The 19,910-nt window shown below is 46.5% G+C and overlaps 1 protein-coding gene across 1 annotated transcript in view; it reads left to right on the forward strand.

The window, feature by feature from the left end:
* The window catches only part of LOC139055764 (nose resistant to fluoxetine protein 6-like), a 50,585-nt gene that overhangs the window by 11,178 nt on the left and 19,497 nt on the right, over positions 1 to 19,910 (forward strand). Inside the window, exons 4-10 of the mRNA XM_070533296.1 lie at positions 2,916 to 2,972; positions 10,791 to 10,970; positions 13,978 to 14,071; positions 14,551 to 14,637; positions 16,179 to 16,344; positions 18,779 to 18,861; positions 19,607 to 19,729. Of these exons, the coding sequence (XP_070389397.1) occupies positions 2,916 to 2,972; positions 10,791 to 10,970; positions 13,978 to 14,071; positions 14,551 to 14,637; positions 16,179 to 16,344; positions 18,779 to 18,861; positions 19,607 to 19,729 (790 nt within the window). The remainder of the gene's footprint in view (positions 1 to 2,915; positions 2,973 to 10,790; positions 10,971 to 13,977; positions 14,072 to 14,550; positions 14,638 to 16,178; positions 16,345 to 18,778; positions 18,862 to 19,606; positions 19,730 to 19,910) is intronic.

Below are 19,910 nucleotides of genomic sequence, written 5' to 3' on the forward strand. Positions count from 1 at the left end.
AGGCATGTTCGTTCCGTTATTATTGAAACGGAAGAAGGTTTCCTTTCATGCATGTCCGTTTCACGACGACAGGCATGGAATATTTCTGAATACAAAAGAGAGATTATTTTCCTTTGTTTCTTTACAATCGGCAAATATTAGAGGACGAAGAGCACGACGTCGACTAGCGCGTTAGCGCAAGTGGCGCGCTCGTGTTGTGATTCGTGTCTGATTGAAACAGCCGCCACATGGATGCATGCTAACTGTTCTCTGAGTAATAAACTCCATTTCCCACCCTTCTATTGCGAAGACTTTGTTTCACAACTATCCTCAGTTAGCAGTTGAGTGCAGCTACATCAGCTCAACGTAAGTGTTGGCCGACGTACCTTCATATTCGCAAGGCAAACAGCCTGAGTTCTTTAAAAAAGAAGTAGACCTGCTTTGTGGATGAGTCAATACCACTCCGTCAATGGCTAAATATACTTGTTGAATTCACCTTGGCTTGTACCTGGAAGTGCCGTTTGTCCTTCGTTTCTCATTTATTCCCCATGTAGTTCGGTTATTCGTAATTGCATTATCTGTTTCAACCGGATTTGTGGCAACCATGAACTTTCGAAGCAGTAAGGTGACTTGTGTGCGTGTCTGCTTTGTAAATTACTGAATGAGCTAATATTACTGAGTACCGGTGCTGCGTGATATTAGCAGACTTTCCATTTCACGAAGTGTTTGTTTTCATAAGCTTGAGGTTTTATAAATAGGGATATGGAGTTTGAAGTATTACTGGCTTGTTTGTCCCTAAGGAAGGGGTTTTTTCCGTGCACACCAAGGGCCCTATAACGCAAAACTATTCCAATATGTTTCTATTCCAATCTCCTGACGTGAAATTTGCGTAGCCGCTAACGCAAGCACCGGGCGGTCACCCGCAGGGTTGTCTGAACAGACCAATCAAACGCTCTCCTCGTTCATAGGAGGTCACTTTTCCTTGCTTGAAAAACAAATAACATTGCCTACACTGAGCGGCTTGTCGTACCTAATTAGATGACAAGAGGCGAGGAGCACGCTCAAGTGGAGAGGGATTCGATGGGGCCGAGCCACTGCACTGAAAGTCGATAACCAGATGAAGAGGGTGGTGCCGGCGTCTACGATTGGTCGGCTTTCTCTTACTTAGCTTGCGGTGGCTGGTTGAAAATCGCGGCGGCATGCAACGGAAGCTCAAGAATGACGTTGAAGCGGACCCTCAGCAAAGAAGAGTTGGCAGAATGAGGCGGTAAACGTGCCGAAAGTGCTCGAAAACATTACACGGCCACGCAAGAAGTTTTATTCTACGCAAATACACCCCTGCTGTCCGGCAGGTGCGAGTAGCCAGCGTCTGAGCGATCGGCGGCAGCCATCTTCTATTCCTTTCAGAACGGCGCAGCCTGCGGCTGTTCCGAAGAAAATCCAGTTTTGTTCGGCAGATTAATGCATCTTTATCGCGTACACGTCACTTTGACGCGTGGTGTTCTTGCGGTTTTGCGACATCGCGTGACAGGCAGGTGAAGTGGGTGCAGCCCGAAAACATTTTACCGATAGCCGAGGGCTAATGGCGAAAAGGGGTCGAATAAGAAATAACTGTTTTTCTTTTTTCTGTCAAATCATGCATAAGCATTGTGTACACATCATATCAGATGGGGAGGTATCGCGGTTTTTGTGACGTCGCGTGAGGACAGGTGAAGTGGGGGTAGTCGAAAGATGTTTTTGACCAATCGTGGAGGGCTGATAGCAGAATTGGAATAGAAACGTTTGGAATAGTTCTACGTTAGAGCGCCCCAATTCTCACTATGCGTGGGATCGGCATAATTCTTCAGTTTTGTTAACTCTTTAGTGTCGCCCCCTTTCCTACGCCTCGAAGTGTCTGATTGCGTAACAGGGGAACCGGGACCATGGAGCAGAAGAGAAATAGGAATTTGGTAAGTCACTTTGACTGAACTTTACTTCACATGATGCCTACATGGGGGTGGGGGTGGGGGGTGGAGTTATAGAACACACTGGTTTGGTCGCCGGGAGCTCTTAATTTTGCCGCAAGGGAAAGAAATAGCAATTAATTACGTCGCCAATAAAATAACACCCGTAAAACCAACATATCATTTTAACGGACGTCTGTGTCGGTGCTCCGAACACTGTCAGCCTGCCATAGAGCAAGTAGTGGCTTTGAGTACGAACTTCGTGTACTACTCAGCATCACCGCGCCACCGCCAAGAGATCCAATTGGCGGTGTAGCCAAGTGCCACTAGAAGCAGCTACTTTTAAGACACTCATATAGCCAAATGAGGGGGACACTCTTCCTAGTTGTGCATACGCGTCGTATGCTTTGACGTTGAGATGCAGGGACAAGTAAAAAAATTTGCTTACGTTCTCGAAGATCTATTGACAGGTATAGTTTGACGAGAACAAGTGTTTAGTTCATAGCGTAGCTTAGAGGCTGCGAGAGTGTCAGTGTGCTTTTGATTTCACAGTAGGAGAAGCTGATGGGTTTGCCTCAAAACAGTCTATACAGGGAATGAGTGCCGGGTAATTTAACTGCGCTTCTTTTTCTTCTATGGATAAATAAAATTACAGTTTTGCATTCTTAAAATATTGTGTTTCACCACTCAAATGTTTAAACATAGTCACATAGCACAGGTAGCAACAGACAATTTTTAAGGACATGACATACCATACATGCTGGCCATTGTTTCCAACAACCCCTCTGAGACAACTAGTTATTCCGGCTGTAGTGTTATTTAATTTAGTTCGCTTATTTGAACTTTGTTACATTATCACAGCATAAATGCTTCACTTTTTTGTGCTGACATCAGGCTTTAAGAATCAAGCTGTCGCTTTTGAATCATTTTGTTAAATATAGGGTGCTTCCTATTACAGGGTGTTTTTATGTATTCTACTCATCGCCGTCGCAGCTGGTACCTATGTCGACTGCTTCATGAACATAGAGCCGAAGAGCAAGAAAAACCGCAGTACGTACGGTCTATGTTTCTGTATTTTACGATACCGTAGCGGGCAGGCAGTTAAAAACACGTTTAGACAATGATGTTGCTCGACCTGATGCATTGTACTTGCGCACTGTTTCCTCTGCTGGATAGAAAGTTATTATAATACCGTACAATACGAAGCCGGTTTTTATCGGTGCAACGATCGATTGTTCTTGACCCAGTCGCGCTGTAGGCAATGCCTTGAAGGAGGGAGAGGTGTAATAAGCGAAACGATCAAGGTTAGCCCTTTCAGAGTCGCTTGTTTTCCAGACGTGACGAGCTGCCAGTGTCGGGTTTCTCTCTCGGATACTGTATAACAAACACAACTGTTTGTATTTGCTTGTGAAGAAGTTAAAAAAAGTATATGGAAATTGGCAAGTGCTTCTTTTGTGTTGTCCTTATGTTACTGCCTGACAAGAGGAATTTAAAAAAAAATATGGTGGGCCGAAACGCAGAGCAGTGCCGGTACGTCAGTGACGCTGAAAGGGTTAGTGAATCTAATAGGCAGGATGGATCTATAGGTGCTGTGAGTAAATTCATTCGTCCATCCGTTCATCTTTTGGTTCAGTCGTCCCTATGGCACTAAGCAGCGTTAACAAGACAGGAATTGTTCCGTGAACGAGCCACATGTATAGCTCACAGCCGCCGAATCGCAATTCGTTGCCGCTCGTGACGCGATTCTGTGGACTGGGGCCGAATCTTATAACGGTTTGGTTGGGAAACCGTTCGTCTGGCCTCACCTGATTGGTTAAAATTTTAATTGCGTCACTGGTCGTCAGAGGCAGCCGGGCGGTATCGCAATTTATGAATACGTCACGCATCTGCCAATCATCTTCAAAGCGAACCGGTCGTAGGAACCGGCGAAGGGGTAGTCCGCTTTGGGTTCCGTTTCTGTGGTTTGGCTGATGGCTTGCGACCACGGCCGCGCGCGCCGGTCGCGTAACACCGGAAACCCGCGGGCGTCGCGCGCGCGTTCGTTGGTTGCTTCGGAGACTATTCAGAGCTCTTCGTCGTCTGCTTGGCGTTGCTCTTTCGTGTTCGACCACGGCTGGAAGTGCGATATGTGTTCGAAGAAGTGACGGATAATGAGTTGTACCGCCCTTGCCGGCTTTTTAAATAGACCTTTTGCAGGCTACGCTATCATATGGAGGGGACTCGGGTGCAAGCGTGCCAGTGGTCACTCCACACAAAGGAAGGAATTGCACGCTGCGGTTTATCGCCACCGGCCTCCAGCTCCCTGAGGTCGGTCGGAGGCGAAGGATTCATCGGAGTGGCCTAGATCTCTGCTGCCGATACTGTCCGCAAAGTTGCTCTCACAATTACTGTGTTGCCCGGTAGAAGGGCTGGGTCAGCTTTCCCGTGACATCCGCATCGAAGCCAATGCCAAGAAGATATTTGCACGGTGAGATCGAATTCCCAGTGCTATCGACAGCGTGAGTAGCTCCCAGATCGCCGTTCACCAATCAGAAAGGTTCAAGCTAGGCTGGTTCAGCGCTTCCTTCGTTCGGCTGATAAAACTATACAGTCTGGATGGGAAGACATTGTGGAGATCTCTTATTTGGCTGCCCTTTGTCTCTAGTTCGGGAGTGCCACACTTTGCTGCTCAATTTCACGGCACAACGCGCACCATCAGCACCATACCCTTCAATTTTACTTCGCGCAGGCAATGCAGGGCCCGTATATCGTAATGTTCGATTTCAAGTTCCATTGCTTCGAACACGCGACGCGCCGTGGGCCACATCGCAGGGATAGCGGCAGTTTGGCGGTGAGTGAGTCATGTCCGAGTCGATGACGAAGGGCGGAAAAAGAAGAAAAATTGATATAGTCGGCTAGTGAAGGTGTCCCTAAGAACCAGTACACGGTTTGGTCGCACTCGCTACTTAAGAAGTGCTGGCAGTGCGTTCCTGTTGCGTGCATCGCGCGAGCTCCTGGTAGCAAACGACATAGCGCTGCGCTCTGCTACTCCAACACATTTACGCTTGCGATACCGCCTGTCGGCTGAGAGTAAAAAAGAATGACATAATAAAGTTCTTCTCCATTGCGTAAACGCCCGGCACCACACGTTTAAACTTCAGAACTTGGCGTATAATATTTAATTTATATTTTACATTTATTTTATTTATTATTATTTACATTTATTTATATTTAATTTATATTTTACATTTATTTAGGGACGACGACGAAGTGTCTTTTGATACAGCGCTGTTCTTTCTAGCTCCGGGTTATTTCTGTGAAAACCTAAGTTCATCCGCTGGTCCTCGCTCCCTGCTCAGTCGCAATGGAAGTGGACGACCCCGCACGTCTGCCGGCGACGGCGGCGTCAGCGGCGGCCGCCTCCAGGAAGCGGATCGGTCAGCAGAGCGACACCGACAGCGAGGACACCCATGTCTACTCTCTCAGCAGTGAGGACACTTCCGATGACGACTTCCAGCTTGTACAGAGCCGCAGAGCGAAGCGACGGAACACCAGGACGTCCTCATCGTCAAGCACGGAAACAGTGAGACAGACACAGAGGCCGGACGCCAATACCATCATCTTTGTGCCCCTGCTTCCCAACGTCAACATGAAGCTACTTAACAGGCAATCTGTGTCGATGTCACTGGAAGCCTTGGTGCCAAATGAAATATCGGACATTCGAGTGAACACCCGAAAAAATCTTCTGGCGGTTGATGTCCAGCATGCGGCTGCTTTGACCACTCTACGCAGCGTAACGGACCTCGATGGCATTCAGGTGCGCTCTTACATCCCTCTGGGATCTGACGTAGTCACCGGCGTTATCTACGACGTAGACGTCGCCATCCTTAATAACGACTTGCCGATTCTTATCAAGCCAGCCAATGATGAGGTCATCGTTGATGTTAAGCGGCTAGGCAGTTCACGCTGCGTGAAAATAGCATTCAAGGGCAAACATATACCCTCGCATGTCAAGGTTGGACACTTCAGACATGCAGTGCGGCCTTTCATTGCGAAACCTCTCCAGTGCCGCAAATGCATGAAACTGGGACACGTGAGCAGCGTCTGCGAAAATCAGGCAGCATGCCCCCGCTGCGGAGAGCCCCACACTGCAGATAAATGTGGCGCGACTGTGGTGAAGTGTTCAAACTGCGGAGGATCGCATGAAGCTTCATCGAAGAAGTGCCCACATATTAAGAAGGAAATGGCCATCTTGAAAGAGATGGCGAGAGATCATTCATCTCATCGCGAAGCCGCCGAAAAAATCAGGAAGCGACGTTCACGTCACCGGCGCTCCTCAAGACAGGCTTCTCAAGGAAGGCGCATGCCACTTCCTACAACACCACCTCCTCCTCCACCGCCTAGGCCGGACAATGTGGAAAGGACCGCGAAGAGCAAGTCCACTGAGAAGGCCACATCTGCCGAATCTTGGCCGGCTCTACCAAAACGACAACATTCACCAACAGAATCACAGCAAACTTTCGCTGGACAACCCCCGACGTCTACTGTCGGCGATGTGTGCGACCAAGACAGGCAGGTGGCTGATATGCTGCAATCGCTAATTAATACAATGCGCATTATACTGAACAAGCTGCAAACACCAGCAGCTCGAAGCGCTCTGCAAATACTGGATGCACTAAATCCAGTGCTTGCTAGCATCGTTTAAGCACCATGGCTCGACCAATAGTCCCCTTCCGCACTGAACTTAAAAGTGCGTCGATCTTTCAATGGAATGCCAGGGGTCTAAGGACCCGTATATCAGACTTTCGCCAATTCATTTTCACAAATCGCTTCCCCATACTGGTCATTTGCGAACCAAATACATCAACTCCACTCAGACTGTCCGGTTATGAATCTTTCGTCTCGTCCACACGCGGTGCGAGCACGAAAGTGATCATCTACATCCGCACGGACTTCACATATGTCGCTAACGCAATAGAGCCTCATGACGACAACCAATATGTCTGCCTAAATGTCCAAAAGAAGAATGTGTCATTTACACTAATTGGTGCCTACATATCCCCAGCGGGTCACTTTGACGGCGAACGACTCAAGAAAATATTACTAATGAACAATGGTCCCTGGGTTATCACAGGTGACTTCAACGCGCATCACCAGCTATGGGGAAGCACTAAAATGGACTCCAAAGGCAGGAGCCTTGCCTCCTTTGCTGCCGACCATGATTTGTGCTGTGTAAATGACGGCAGCCCTACATTTCTGCGAGGCACGACCTACAGTAGCTGCTTGGACTTGACTTTGGTGTCACGGCGCTTTGCCTCGAGCGTCCAATGGTTTACAGACGTAGAAACACATGGAAGCGACCATATTCCAACATACATAACGATTAGAGGAATTGACCAACGCTCCTCTACTGTGTTGCGTACAGTTGATTGGACAAAATTTAAGAAGGATATGGATGACACTTGTCGGGAAGGCCTCTCACACACTTTCGAAGAAACAATCGCAGAGGCATTGAAAACGTCCATGTGCTCGCTTACAAGGTCAACAAGGCGAACAGACTTGGACGTGGAACTGGATAGGCTGCGTGCGACACGCCGACAGGCGGAGAGGAGGTATCGGCGCACGAAGTCCGTCTTGGATCTGAGGGCTTCACGGCGCATACAAAAGAAAATCCAGCGTCGCATGGATAAATTGGAAGATAAGCGATGGAAAACATTCTGTCAGTCGCTTGATCCCCGAAAATCGCTCTCGCACATATGGAGAACGGTTAGGGGTCTTCGCTCATCTCCGCATCAAAGGAAGCCCTTCGCTGCTCTGGCCCTCTACCAACTTCGCTCGGAACTTCAATTGGCTGAAGAGTTCTGCGCACGGATTGCTGGGTCCGTGGCCATCATTACTGACGCAACATTGAATGACATCCCTGAGGCACGTGTACCAGAAATCAACGTGCTATTTTCACTCGAAGAGCTCGATGCTGCGTTGGTGACTTGCAGGCGTTCTTCGTCACCAGGACCTGATGGCATCACGTATGCTGCCCTATGCCACCTTGGACATGAGGCACGTGATGAGCTTCTCAACTACTACAATGAGTCTTGGCAGAACGGCGCCGTTCCTAAACAATGGAAATCGAGCCGCTTGATCCCCATTCTGAAACCTGGAAAGTCACCGCTTGAGATCTCATCATATCGTCCGATTGCGCTTTCGAGCTGCGTCGGCAAAGTGATGGAAAGAATGATTCTTGCCCGATTGGAATGGTACCTAGAACGATTCAACATCTATCCGAACGCCATGACAGGCTTCCGTCGGGGTCGCACGTCCATAGACAACGTCATTGACATCGTAACATGGGTCCAAAATCAAAAAAGCCTCAAGCGCCTGTCTGCGGCACTTTTTCTGGATATAAAAGGAGCCTATGATAACGTCACCCATGAGGCCATACTAAACTCACTTGAGGCTGTTGGAGTTGGTGGCCGGATGTATCAATGGCTTCAAGACTATTTGACTGAAAGGCGTTTTTTCTTACAGACCGAAGACGGCCCAACTTCAGACCATTACATCTGCCGTGGTGTGCCGCAAGGTGGAGTGTTGAGCCCTATTTTGTTCAACCTCGTCCTGGTAGGACTAGTGGATTACCTACCGCAGACAGTACATGTCTCAATATACGCCGACGACATTTGCATCTGGGCCTCTGCGGTGACTCGCCCTCAGCTAAGAGCCAGGCTTCAGCGGGCGGCAACCATGACGGCTTCTTATCTCCGAGAACAAGGCCTCAGTGTGTCTACTGAGAAGTGCGCATTACTTGGTTTTACGCGGAAACAAATGTCATCGTATCCTGTTACCATCAATGGTCAAGCTGTATTCTATGTTAAGACACATCGGTTTCTGGGCGTCATCATTGACCGCAACCTCTCGTGGAGCCCTCACTGCGTCTATCTGAAGAAGAAGCTAGTCGCCATTGCTCAAGTCTTCAAATTTCTATGCGGGAAAAACTGGGGTACACCAGTCCATTCTATGTTGCAGCTGTACAGGGTTCTGTTTCTCGGACTCCTACGTTACAGCCTACCAGTGTTGTCCAATGCATGCAAGACGAACTTTCGCACCTTGGAGAGCATACAAGGTCAAGCCCTACGCACGTGTTTGGGGCTGCCTCGGTGCACGTCAACAGCAGCAACAATTGCCATCGCAGGAGACCATACAATCCAGACACATGTAGCTGTCGACTCTCTCAGAGCGCACATTCGCCATCTGTCAAGGATCCCCGACCACCATTTGGCCTCCCTACCAGCCGAGAGACCTCAAGCGACCTTTTCACGAATGATTAACGCTCATCAAGAGTACATACCAGCAAGTTTTACACCGGCGGCGAAGCCTTCCTCCCCCCTGTGGTGCCTGCGACAGCCTCAAGTGAATTTTGATATTCCTGGAATTACAAAAAAGTCCAATCATCCATCGCCGGCTCTGAAGCAACTTACACTCCTATTACTGCACCAGACGTATCATGACCGCATACACATATATACCGATGGTTCAACCTCACCTACCAGCTCAACTGCCGCATTCGTCGTTCCAGCCAAGAACGTTACAGTTAAATTCAAACTGTCGCACACGACTACATCTACATCGGCAGAACTTGCAGCTCTCCATGCCGCTATGATGTACATCACCGAAGAGCCAACAGAGAAGTGGGTCGTATTTTGTGATTCCAAGGCAGCCCTTCATAGCATCAAGTCCGCGTTACGTCACAGAACTTACGAGCAAATGACATCTGAAATCAGGGAACTGCACCACCATGCTCTGGAAAGAGGACACCACATTGTATTTCAGTGGATTCCTGCTCACTGTGGCATCGTCGGCAACAACCTAGCTGACAAGGCTGCCCGGTGTGCCCACGAAGATACAAAGACGCGTCCAACACCTTTGGCGAGGTCGGACGCTGCCAGAGAACTTCGCCTACTTGCGCGCAAGAAGTCCCAAGATCTCTGGACATCAAGTGGCTTCAATTGCAGATTACGTCAACTGGACCCCACGCTACGGCTACAACTGCCACCTAGCCTTTCCCGCGGCGAAGCAACCTTGTTGTGTCGCTTGTGGTTGGGAGTGGCGTTCACGAACGCATACTCCTACCGTATGGGAATGGCCGAGAGCCCGATGTGCGACTCCTGTGGGTGCGAGGAGTCCATCGAGCACGTATTGTGTACCTGCCCTCGCTACGATGTCCACCGCCTCCCTCTGCGGGCAACTTTACACAGACTAGACTCGAGACCATTCACCGAGTCAAAGATACTCGGACCGTGGCCACAACCGTCACTGGCTCGAAAAGCGATTCGTGCACTAGTGCGGTACTTAAAGTGCACGGGCTTAAGAGACCGCTTATAGTGTCATTGTGTAAGGTGTCCCTCCCACATGTACTCAGTGCTGACTCTCTCCCTTTCTTCCTCTTTCTATTCCCCTTTCCCCCACCCCCAGTGTAGGGTAGCAAACCGGATGCTGTTCTGGTTGACCTCCCTGCCTTCCCTACCCTTGCTTTCTCTCTCTCTCTTACATTTATTTAGCAAGCAGAAACATTCTGCAATTCCTCGATTAGCTCATCATATAATGACGTACACTTCAGAGGTGGCACCCTGTCATCTATTGGTTACGTCCTCCCCTTCTTCAACCACCGGCTTGGGAGTGGCACATTTAGTGAGGTTAGCGGTGAAGCGAACGGTTCGTATTCCCAACCGTTTTGAGATTCGGCCCCTAATCGGGTGAGCTGCCCCCGGCCTGTTTTACTGGCGCAAATCAAGGGCTCGCGAAAGCGTATACATGGCACTGATCTAATCGTGAAGTTATAAAATGCATTTCGTTACCCACCCTCACGGATATGTGCGCGCGCTACGTTCTTTTCAGGTGCTCTGTTCGAATTCATCGCGGCCTTTTCCGCGACGTCCAACACCCGCATGCTGCTTAAGGTGGCCGACAAGAATAAGCCAGACCACTACGCCTTGCAGTTCCTGCACGGCGTGCGCTTTTATGGCATCGTCCACATTGCCCTCGGCCATTGCGGCTCGGTGATGTCAGACACGTGGTGTGAGTAGGTCATGCGTGCTTCGCTTTTGTATCCGTTTTGCCCCTTCTGGTTTTGTTTGCTTAGTTTACGCTCCTACCGACGTCAGCCAGACAGCGTCGGCTACTGGTGACGTTGGCTGTTGATCGTAACGCGACTGAACCATAGAGAAAGATGTGACTGAACTCTCGCTGAAGAAGCGCTCGTGCTCATGACGACTACGAACGCAGAGCGAGTCAGCAGGCAAGCGCGTTGTTATGAAAACTTTCGCACAATAAATCCATATCTATGCGGCTATGCCGTGACGAGCGCATTTTTTGAAGTAAACCAATTTTCTGGGCTTCACCGCCGATGATGGTGCTGTTCGCAAACGAGCTTGACGAGAATGATCGCGTGCGGAAGCACCCGCAACGCGTAGTTCGAAGTAGTAAATGAGAAGAGGGGCATATAAATAAAGGCCGGGAATTTAGTATTATAAAGAGACTCTTTGTTAGCGAGTTACTACAACTTTTCCGCATCGGATGTGCTTCAATCTCGCTTTCGTTGGCCGATTCCGCAGTTTGTGCAAGGTAAAAGTGTGGGCCGATATGTCACCGGGTACATGCCTGTGGCTGCCCTGATGTTTTATGAATATGTACGAATATTGCACTCCGACGAAGGCCGGCCCTCCTACCTAAACGTCAGTGAAAAACATATAGCATAATGTTCGTCTTTTTTCCTTTCTGAATGTTATACCTTCGGGACTGCCGGGAAATCCTTCGTTTCGTAAGTATGTATGTATATATGAAAAACAAGGAACGGGGTTAACCAAGGATCCCGACTTTAATAATCATATCATAGGAAGCCATTAAACAAAGATACCAAGGATAACATGCGCAAAATTACCTGCACTGAATAAATGAATAAAAGAAATAAAAAGATAATGGCAGTGGAAGGGGAGAAAGGAACAGCTTGCTGCAAGTGGGGAACGATCCTATGTGTTCGCATTACGCGTGCGATGCTTCTTATATCAGGCACATACACAAGGGGGGGGGGGGGGGGGCGGCGTGGCCTTAAATTAACAAATTTACCCGTTTTTCGCAAAAAATATTTATGGCGCAACATCTTTTTATTCAAAAAGGAAGTACAGAAAACGCCGCTGAAAGTGGAGAATAATCCCGTGTATTTTAAATGAGGCTTCTACAGTTATCTGTCGAGCCGCCTGACGTAGCCACTTGCTGCTCTGATAATGTGGGTATTTTTTTAACGTACCGTGGTGGGAGCAGTACGTCTAGAACCGCAGTGTACTGCGCTCCACGCGGTTGTACGGAACTGGCGGCCACGCATCGTTACGCAGCTTCCGAACTAACAATACGAGTCGGTTCTGGCACTGAGAATAAACGAGGGATACAAAAGAATTGTGATTGTTCCGAAAATATATGTTTTTTTCTAGAATTCTTCCAGAGCTATTTCAAAAAATGCCACTAGAAATCGTGACTTAACACTCTCAGTTTACTTGTTTTTGGCAGTGTTCCTCCTGCGCTTCTTTCATGCGCGAGTGTATTTGATGTGGTCCCTTGCTTGCCAAGTAAAAGAGAGGTGTATCTCAGTGGCGTTCCTGTCAGATGTGAGATTTCGCTTTTGTGGGTTTGAGATTACTTATGGCGACTAGCGGGCATCATTCACATATGTACTAGGGAAGGTACCCCTCCCCCTCATTTGCATAGAAAAGTTACTTTGGGTGTCACCCCCCTCACTTCCCGGAAACACACACACACACACACACACACACACGCACACACACACACACACACACACACACACACACACACACACGCACACACACACACGCGCACACACGCACGCACGCCCCCGCACACGCACACACGCACGCACCCGCACACGCACAAGGACACACGCACACACGCACACACACGCGCACACAAACACACACACACACATGCGCGTGCGCGCGCGCGCGAGCGCGCGTTTCACCCAATTTTGCACAACGGAGTTCAGATTTTGGGCGTTCCAAGCACCCCAAAATGTCCACAAACGAAGGTGTATTCTAAGACGTCAATGCAGAAAGCTTTTCTGGCTGAAATAGAATGCCACACCACTTCTGAAGACTACGCCGTATTTCTCACTGCAGCGTTCTGACAGCGAGTGTGCGCGGTCATCTAGTAAGATGTAGTCAGGTTTGTTCATGCGCGCGTGACCCATGCTTGTTAATGTAGTTCGTAAACGAATCTTTACAAGTCTATACGGCTGGCAAAACTATTGCCATTACCTCGTATAGCTGTCTGTTAATTTGCTATTGCAATCCATGCTTCGCCTTTGCGGCGGAACTGCGAGTTCCTTTTTTGTTTAGGTTGGTATTGCAGCCAAGGACAACTGGGTGATGGTCGACAGTTAGAAAAGACCTGGTTCTTGCGAAAACGGATGCAACGGCAGACAATTTATGAGAGCTCGTAAAGGTTACGACTCAGCCAGCCCAGTTACGTGACTCAACCCTACAGGACTTCCAAGATAAAGTAGCCTCGCTCAATAATAGGGGTATCTTTCGTGGTGCTCCATCTTTTTTGCTAAACCAATAGTCGTCCTTAGAAATTGCGAGCTGGGTTTGAAGTTTGAGATAAATGCGGGACGAGGATGATTTGCATTGACTTAAACTAAACTTTAATGCTACATTGTCAAGGCCGCGAGGTATACGTGGACAGAAAAAAATTGCGCTAGTGCCTTTTTGCTCATGCGTGCATCTGCTTCCTGGTCGGATGTCATTTTGCTGATAACACGAAAGTTGCGGACGGTGCGTGAATACGTTAAATGTTTTCGGACTTAACTAGAGCTGTGCAATGTTATCTTTCATGATCCGTGTGAACCAATTTATTCGCTTTGGTACGCAATCTTAACAGACTATAGCTGTGTTAATCCGCTGCCTTGAGGACGCAGTGGCCATTTCAATGTGGGCCTTATTGCACGTTCTGCATATGAAGCTATTCCTTAGTATTTATCAAGTGACGCCGTACGAACTATTTCTACTCTTTTCAGCTGGGCTGCTCAACTTGTTCCTCCTATCAGACAGGTGGTCATTTATGATCATAACCGCTGGGTTCAGCAGCGTCGACACATTTTTTTTCCTGAGGCAAGTATAGAAACGTCTAATGCGACTTATATACTATATGCTAGTAACACAGCCGAATTTCACCTTAGCTATATTGAAGATTACATAAATGTCCCAGTAACCTAATAGAAAGGCCGTCAAGCGGCAGAAGCGTATGTATTTTATTTTGAGGGGGGGCGGAGGAGTGGAATCGGGGGTTAAGCGTTTTGTTGCTATTTCCAAAGAAAAAAAGACATCATGACTGTTTTCAAGTATACCGAATATGCGAAATAGGTAAAGAAAGCGTGTCGCTTAAAATTATGGTGTTATTCTTAGTTATATGGTTGGCTGTGGTATCCAGATCTCCCTTTCTGTGAAACTGTGCATTCAGACGGAACAATTTGATGAATTGGTCACTTGATCAATATTTTTGACATTGCTTATTTGTTTATGTTATCGCATACATTCTATTCGTGTGCTCGGATTCTCGAAGACCACATTCTTCTTTTTCTTTTTTGCAGCGGATTCTTTCTATGCTTTACTGTAACAAGGCAGAGGAGAAATGGACCAATTGTCTTCGTAATCGGCGTTATCAGACGGCTGATTAGGTAGGAAGCGCTTCTGATTGTTCTGCGTTTTGTGGAGGCAAATATGCGTAGCCATTCAAAGCCTATTTTAATGCGAACAGGACCATACTACAAGGAGGCAGGACAAGACAATACCCTCATCGAAAATATTTATTACGGCATACCTCCGCTTGTTCGAAAAAAAACGTAAAACTAGACCCGAGGAGCACGTGCAGAGAGAAGCCTTCAGGCGAGACAAATCGACAGAGCGAATGTGACAAAGGATTCGAAAGGACACGCATGTTCCTTAGGCCTGCTTTCTTATAAGTGGAGGTGTGACGTAATAAATTGGTCAGTTGAGAACACCGTCTTGTGCTTTCGCCTGATTGTGTCGTCCTGTTTGCGCTGAATTTTAATATGAATACGCAGTAACTCGCCCGTGAATGAATTTTGATGTGTAACCATGATATGCAAATTTATCAAGCATCCTAAGAATGGACACAATACATGGGAAATTACAATCGACTTCACATATAGTTCATACAGACTAATCACACATACAGATAACATACAAACTACATCAAACTTCATGCTTGCGCATGTCAGAATAACTTGTCTACGTCTTTCGTAGTTACCGGATGTGCTTGGTCAAGTTAGAAAAACTATTGTAGTGGTCGTAACATTCCTATCTTTGTAGATGTTGGTAACTTGCGGCTGTCAAAATGAGACAGCCTAGTATTCAGACAAATGGTATATAAGAGAACATTGTTGAGAATAGCTCAAGGGGGGAAAATAGGTTGAAGAGAAATGGAGTTTCGGACGGATGGATGGAGAGACGGGCGGGCGGGACTATATTATCTTCCGAGTTTTGGCGCCATGGCCCAAACTCTTCCGATCACCACGAATTCAACTTCCAAGATTCCGTCACAATTACATATGTATAATGATCAGTCATTTAGCATCGAGTGATGTTAAGAAAAAGCAATGAGTGCAGGGTCGATAAGCACAGCCAGTCTTTAATCTCTTGCCCACGAACTATGATGGATTTATAATAAACGTGTCGATGTTATATTATTCCAAGGTGTTGTAGATAATGAAGGAAAGAAATGTGAACATGGCCGAATTATCTTTTGGGCACTTCTATGTTGCTCCTTTTAGTTTTGTAGTAATGAAATCCTCATTTAATTTGCTGTCAGCTTCTTAACGCTTAGTCATAGCAAAAAACGAAACAGGAAAATTACAGAAAAAACTATACCTACACCGCTGCTGATTAAAAACGGCGCGTCACACAGACATGGCTGTGCTTACAATAAAGAGACCCTGTTTAGCAATTTTCTCCGCATGGATGTGAATACGATGCACATTTGTAAGGCAGAGGGTTCAGTTAACACACAGTGGTAATGCTCATGTTCTTGTTTTTCATACCACTACTGAAGAGTATCGGGAAAAGAGAGTTCTGTGCACGTAAACGCACATTCTAGCCGAAGGGGTGAAAGTCGAGCAGAGATGACGACATTCTCCTGTTTTCACTTAAAGGAGACTAATTATATCACAGGAGACTAATTATATCATTCTCTCTGCAGGACTTGCATTCCACTGTTTTTCATCATCATGTGCCTATACGCGCTTCAGCCCTTCGTCACGGGTCCCAACACGAAGGCGTTCTTCCAAGATCTGCACAAGGAGGTGGCCTCTCATTGGTGGCACTTGCTTCTACAGATCCGAAATTTCGATAGAATCAGCGAACGAGTAAGTGCAAGCTTGACGAAAGGCATCTACGTACTGTATGGTGCATTTCGTCGTTGAAATATACCGTCACTACAAATGCTGGTGGCCTACACTCCAGCGTTACGTTACATGAACGTTTCGCTTGTTTCAATGTGAGTTTTATTCAAATACACGTCACAGTCACGTAAGTGCGTGAGGTCGGCACATAAGGAATGGTTACTTTTCCTCGAATGCGTGCTGGGGGTGAATTACACAACCCTGGAATCTCTCTTGCAAATAAGTGAAGTTTACCCACAATTACAATGTTTCGCATGTACGTGACACTGGTTGGGACAAGCAGGTAAGGATGATTAAGTTTCAAAAGGTTCGCAATAATTATGATACCATAGAGAAATTCAAGACGGACAGCGAGAAAGAGTGGTAGCTGTTAAAAGCCGAAACGACGAGCAGGAAGGGTGATGCTGTCTGTAGGCAGCAGGTGGGATATTTCGAGAGCATTGCGATCTGCTTGAACATACATAGGCAGTTAATTTCTTCTAAGTGAAGTCAACGAAAGTTAGAACAGTGAGCCCGGGAATGGTATTGATTTCGGCACACGTACTCTTACTGTTTAAAACCACTAAAGCTTACAAAAGAGCACAAAACAAAGTTTGTTCAAACAAAGTTGTCTTGCCTGTACATATTCTCTTGTCTCGTGTTTTGGCACTTTAATAATATATATTTATTCATTTTCAATCCACCCAGCTCAAGTCACTAATAAATCATTGTATCATAAACCGTAAAATAATTATTATATGTGTCGGTTTGACTGATTTTTGTTCAGGCAATTTAGAAATGACTAAAATGACTGCGTAGGGATTCATGCTCATTATGAAATTAGAGATACGTCCTGTATGGGCTCTTCAAATGTTATCAAATACAGAATTCTCACTTGGTTAGATCGAAAGTTCTTGTGTGTGCGTTACCTTCGCCCGATTGTATTACGCTTCGCTACTCCTGGTACTGCACCTTGAGAGCAGCCTAAAGTTTGGTCAGTGACCATTACTTTATGGACTTTGGTAAATGGCGACTATTTTTTGCTTGTGCTTCAGGTTTATTCAAGCTCGCATTTATTCTGGAAATGCATACATGAACGGACATTTTTAGCGCCTAGCACGAGTGAATTCGAAAGAGCAGATGATTTGCTAGTTCTTAGCACTTTCTTCACACAGCCCAGTCTCCTTTTACTACTACAACAAATCCCCAGTATTACACATTTGCACTTTCCTTACCTTGCCCTTGCCCTACTCTTTTTGAAACGGTCTCCTCTCCAGCTAATACATACAGTAGACTTTGCCACCACTGAGTAAGGAACATCCTACTGGAACAAAATTTGAAGTACCATACATGCATTGATGCATGGAAAATCCACATTGAAATCTTTCACGGAATATTTTATGATGACCACATGGGCAAAGAAAGTCGGGCACCACTGATGCTGATAAGCAACATTATGTCCAATGCCTTGCCCTTCCATGATAGGCGGCGTGAGCTCCTTGTACTTGTTTCCTTAAATTCAGGGGATTAGCTTTCTTGGCAAGCTTTAGGCAATTTTCTTGAAAGGGAAAAACTGTCAACCCCTCGACTGCAGTGCAAAGCTACAAAGGAAACCCACATAATTTTTATTTTAGAAAGAGGATTTCGCAGCCGAAAAAAAAATGCGTCCTGGTCCACGACTCTAACTTGGGACCAACGCCTCATCGGCGTGGTATTGATAACTCGACAAGGCGAGTTGTAAAATATTTCACCGTCTCTCTACCATCGTCGAAGCTCCTGGTTAGCTCAGATGGTGAATTGACCGTCCCGGTAAGGCTTTGGCGCTACATTCAAGTTGCCCAGGACCAGGACAAGCTCTGTTTCAACTTTGTCGATTTCTTTCTTAGAAACTTATATGGGTTTCCTTTGTAGGGTCGTGCTACAGTTGGGTGGATCACAATTTTTTTCTTTCGTGAACTTTCCTCTACCTGTCGGAATTCTGCAGGAGTTATTTGAAAGGAAGTGGCATTGCGTACATTAGAATGATCGAACTTTATTTTTCCATCGCCTGCTCTTCCCACGCAATCAATCGAACCTTATTTCGGATGTAAATACCAACCACACCTTTTTGTACCCGGTCATTTTCAATGTACCCGTCCGCCACCCCATCTCCCACTCTTGATGCTCTTCAGTCACCCTTAGTAGCATGCAGGTGACTATACACACGCCAGAGGAAATCTGTGTTTCGTTAAAACGCTTTCTGTTTCCTAATGACAGCTATTGCTGATTTAGGGGGTTCCTATTGGCGTCTTTAACAAACGCGTGCCTTAAATGGGCCAAGGGGGTAGACACAAGCCAAGCGTTTTCTCTCTTTCTCTCTCTGTGCTAGCAACAGTGAACTTTGTTTATGTGCAGTATCCCTTTTTTTTCCTCGTGCCAGAATGTCATACCGCACGTGTGGTACCTGTCGACGGATTTCCAGCTATTCGTCGTCTCTCTTGTTACACTGCTGATATTCAAACGGTGAGCTCATTGAAAAAAAAAGATCATAATGGGAAAAGCCGCATACAGAAAATATGCATTCGAGATGTTTTACTAGTTACAGTGCATGGAAATGTTTATTAAAAATGTATTATGCATTTACGTGTTGCGTTTATAAATTAAGAAAGTGACTCAAAAGCACTACGGCATTTGTTCTCAAAGTTGTCAAATTCAAAGGAAAGCGACCTTACACAAACACGCCAGTAATTCATTTTTTAAAATTTCAATTATTTGCTTATACCGCAGCACTTAATGCTCATACAGCAATACGATCCTCTCACGCGTGTGCTTACTACGCGAATGTTTTGACTATATGCGTGCTTTTGCTTGTAGATGGCATAGCTTCTTCGTGACCTAGTTGGATACGTAATGATATAATCGTAGTGTTATTCGCGATTGGTTTACTTCCAAAAGGAAGATGGAAATATGAACACACCTACAAAGAATCCTGCACAAACTAAATGACAGTTTTTAATCCAAAGTACAAAATTACGAGTATTCAAATAAATTCACCGATGCAAGAAGCAGCGCGATAGATAAGCTTCACGTAAAAAAAGTTTATTTACCGTGCAGACACCATTGGCCATTTCCTTTTACATGAGTAAATACCAGATTAGATACTCAAGGCTCCCCGGTTCTTTCAAATAATCGTTTATTGTTTGCTAGAAAAATTCCACCATCAGAACTATCCTGCCGATGTTGTTTGACAAGGACACTTGATGCACAGGCGCAGGACACTTACAGTCGGAGCATTCGCCATTCTATCTCTACTGGGCTGCATTGCTGGAACGTGCGTCGTTGCAGTCTTTCAGCTCTCGCCGTTTATGATCTTCCCAGGATCGATTGTGGAGTAAGTATTGAAGATCACTGCCAATTCAAAGTAAATGCGGTCACTGCACGCAGTGCGAGAAAAATTCACCAAACCCTCTATTAGCATCGTAGCAGTCGTTTGTTTTTATTTTTTTGCGATACTGTACTCGCGGACAGCTTTCTGTGGCTATGAAAGGAAAGCTATGAAAGGAAAGCTTTCT

Source organism: Dermacentor albipictus, chromosome 2 (assembly GCF_038994185.2).
Source record: "Dermacentor albipictus isolate Rhodes 1998 colony chromosome 2, USDA_Dalb.pri_finalv2, whole genome shotgun sequence".
Lineage (NCBI taxonomy): Eukaryota > Metazoa > Arthropoda > Arachnida > Ixodida > Ixodidae > Dermacentor > Dermacentor albipictus.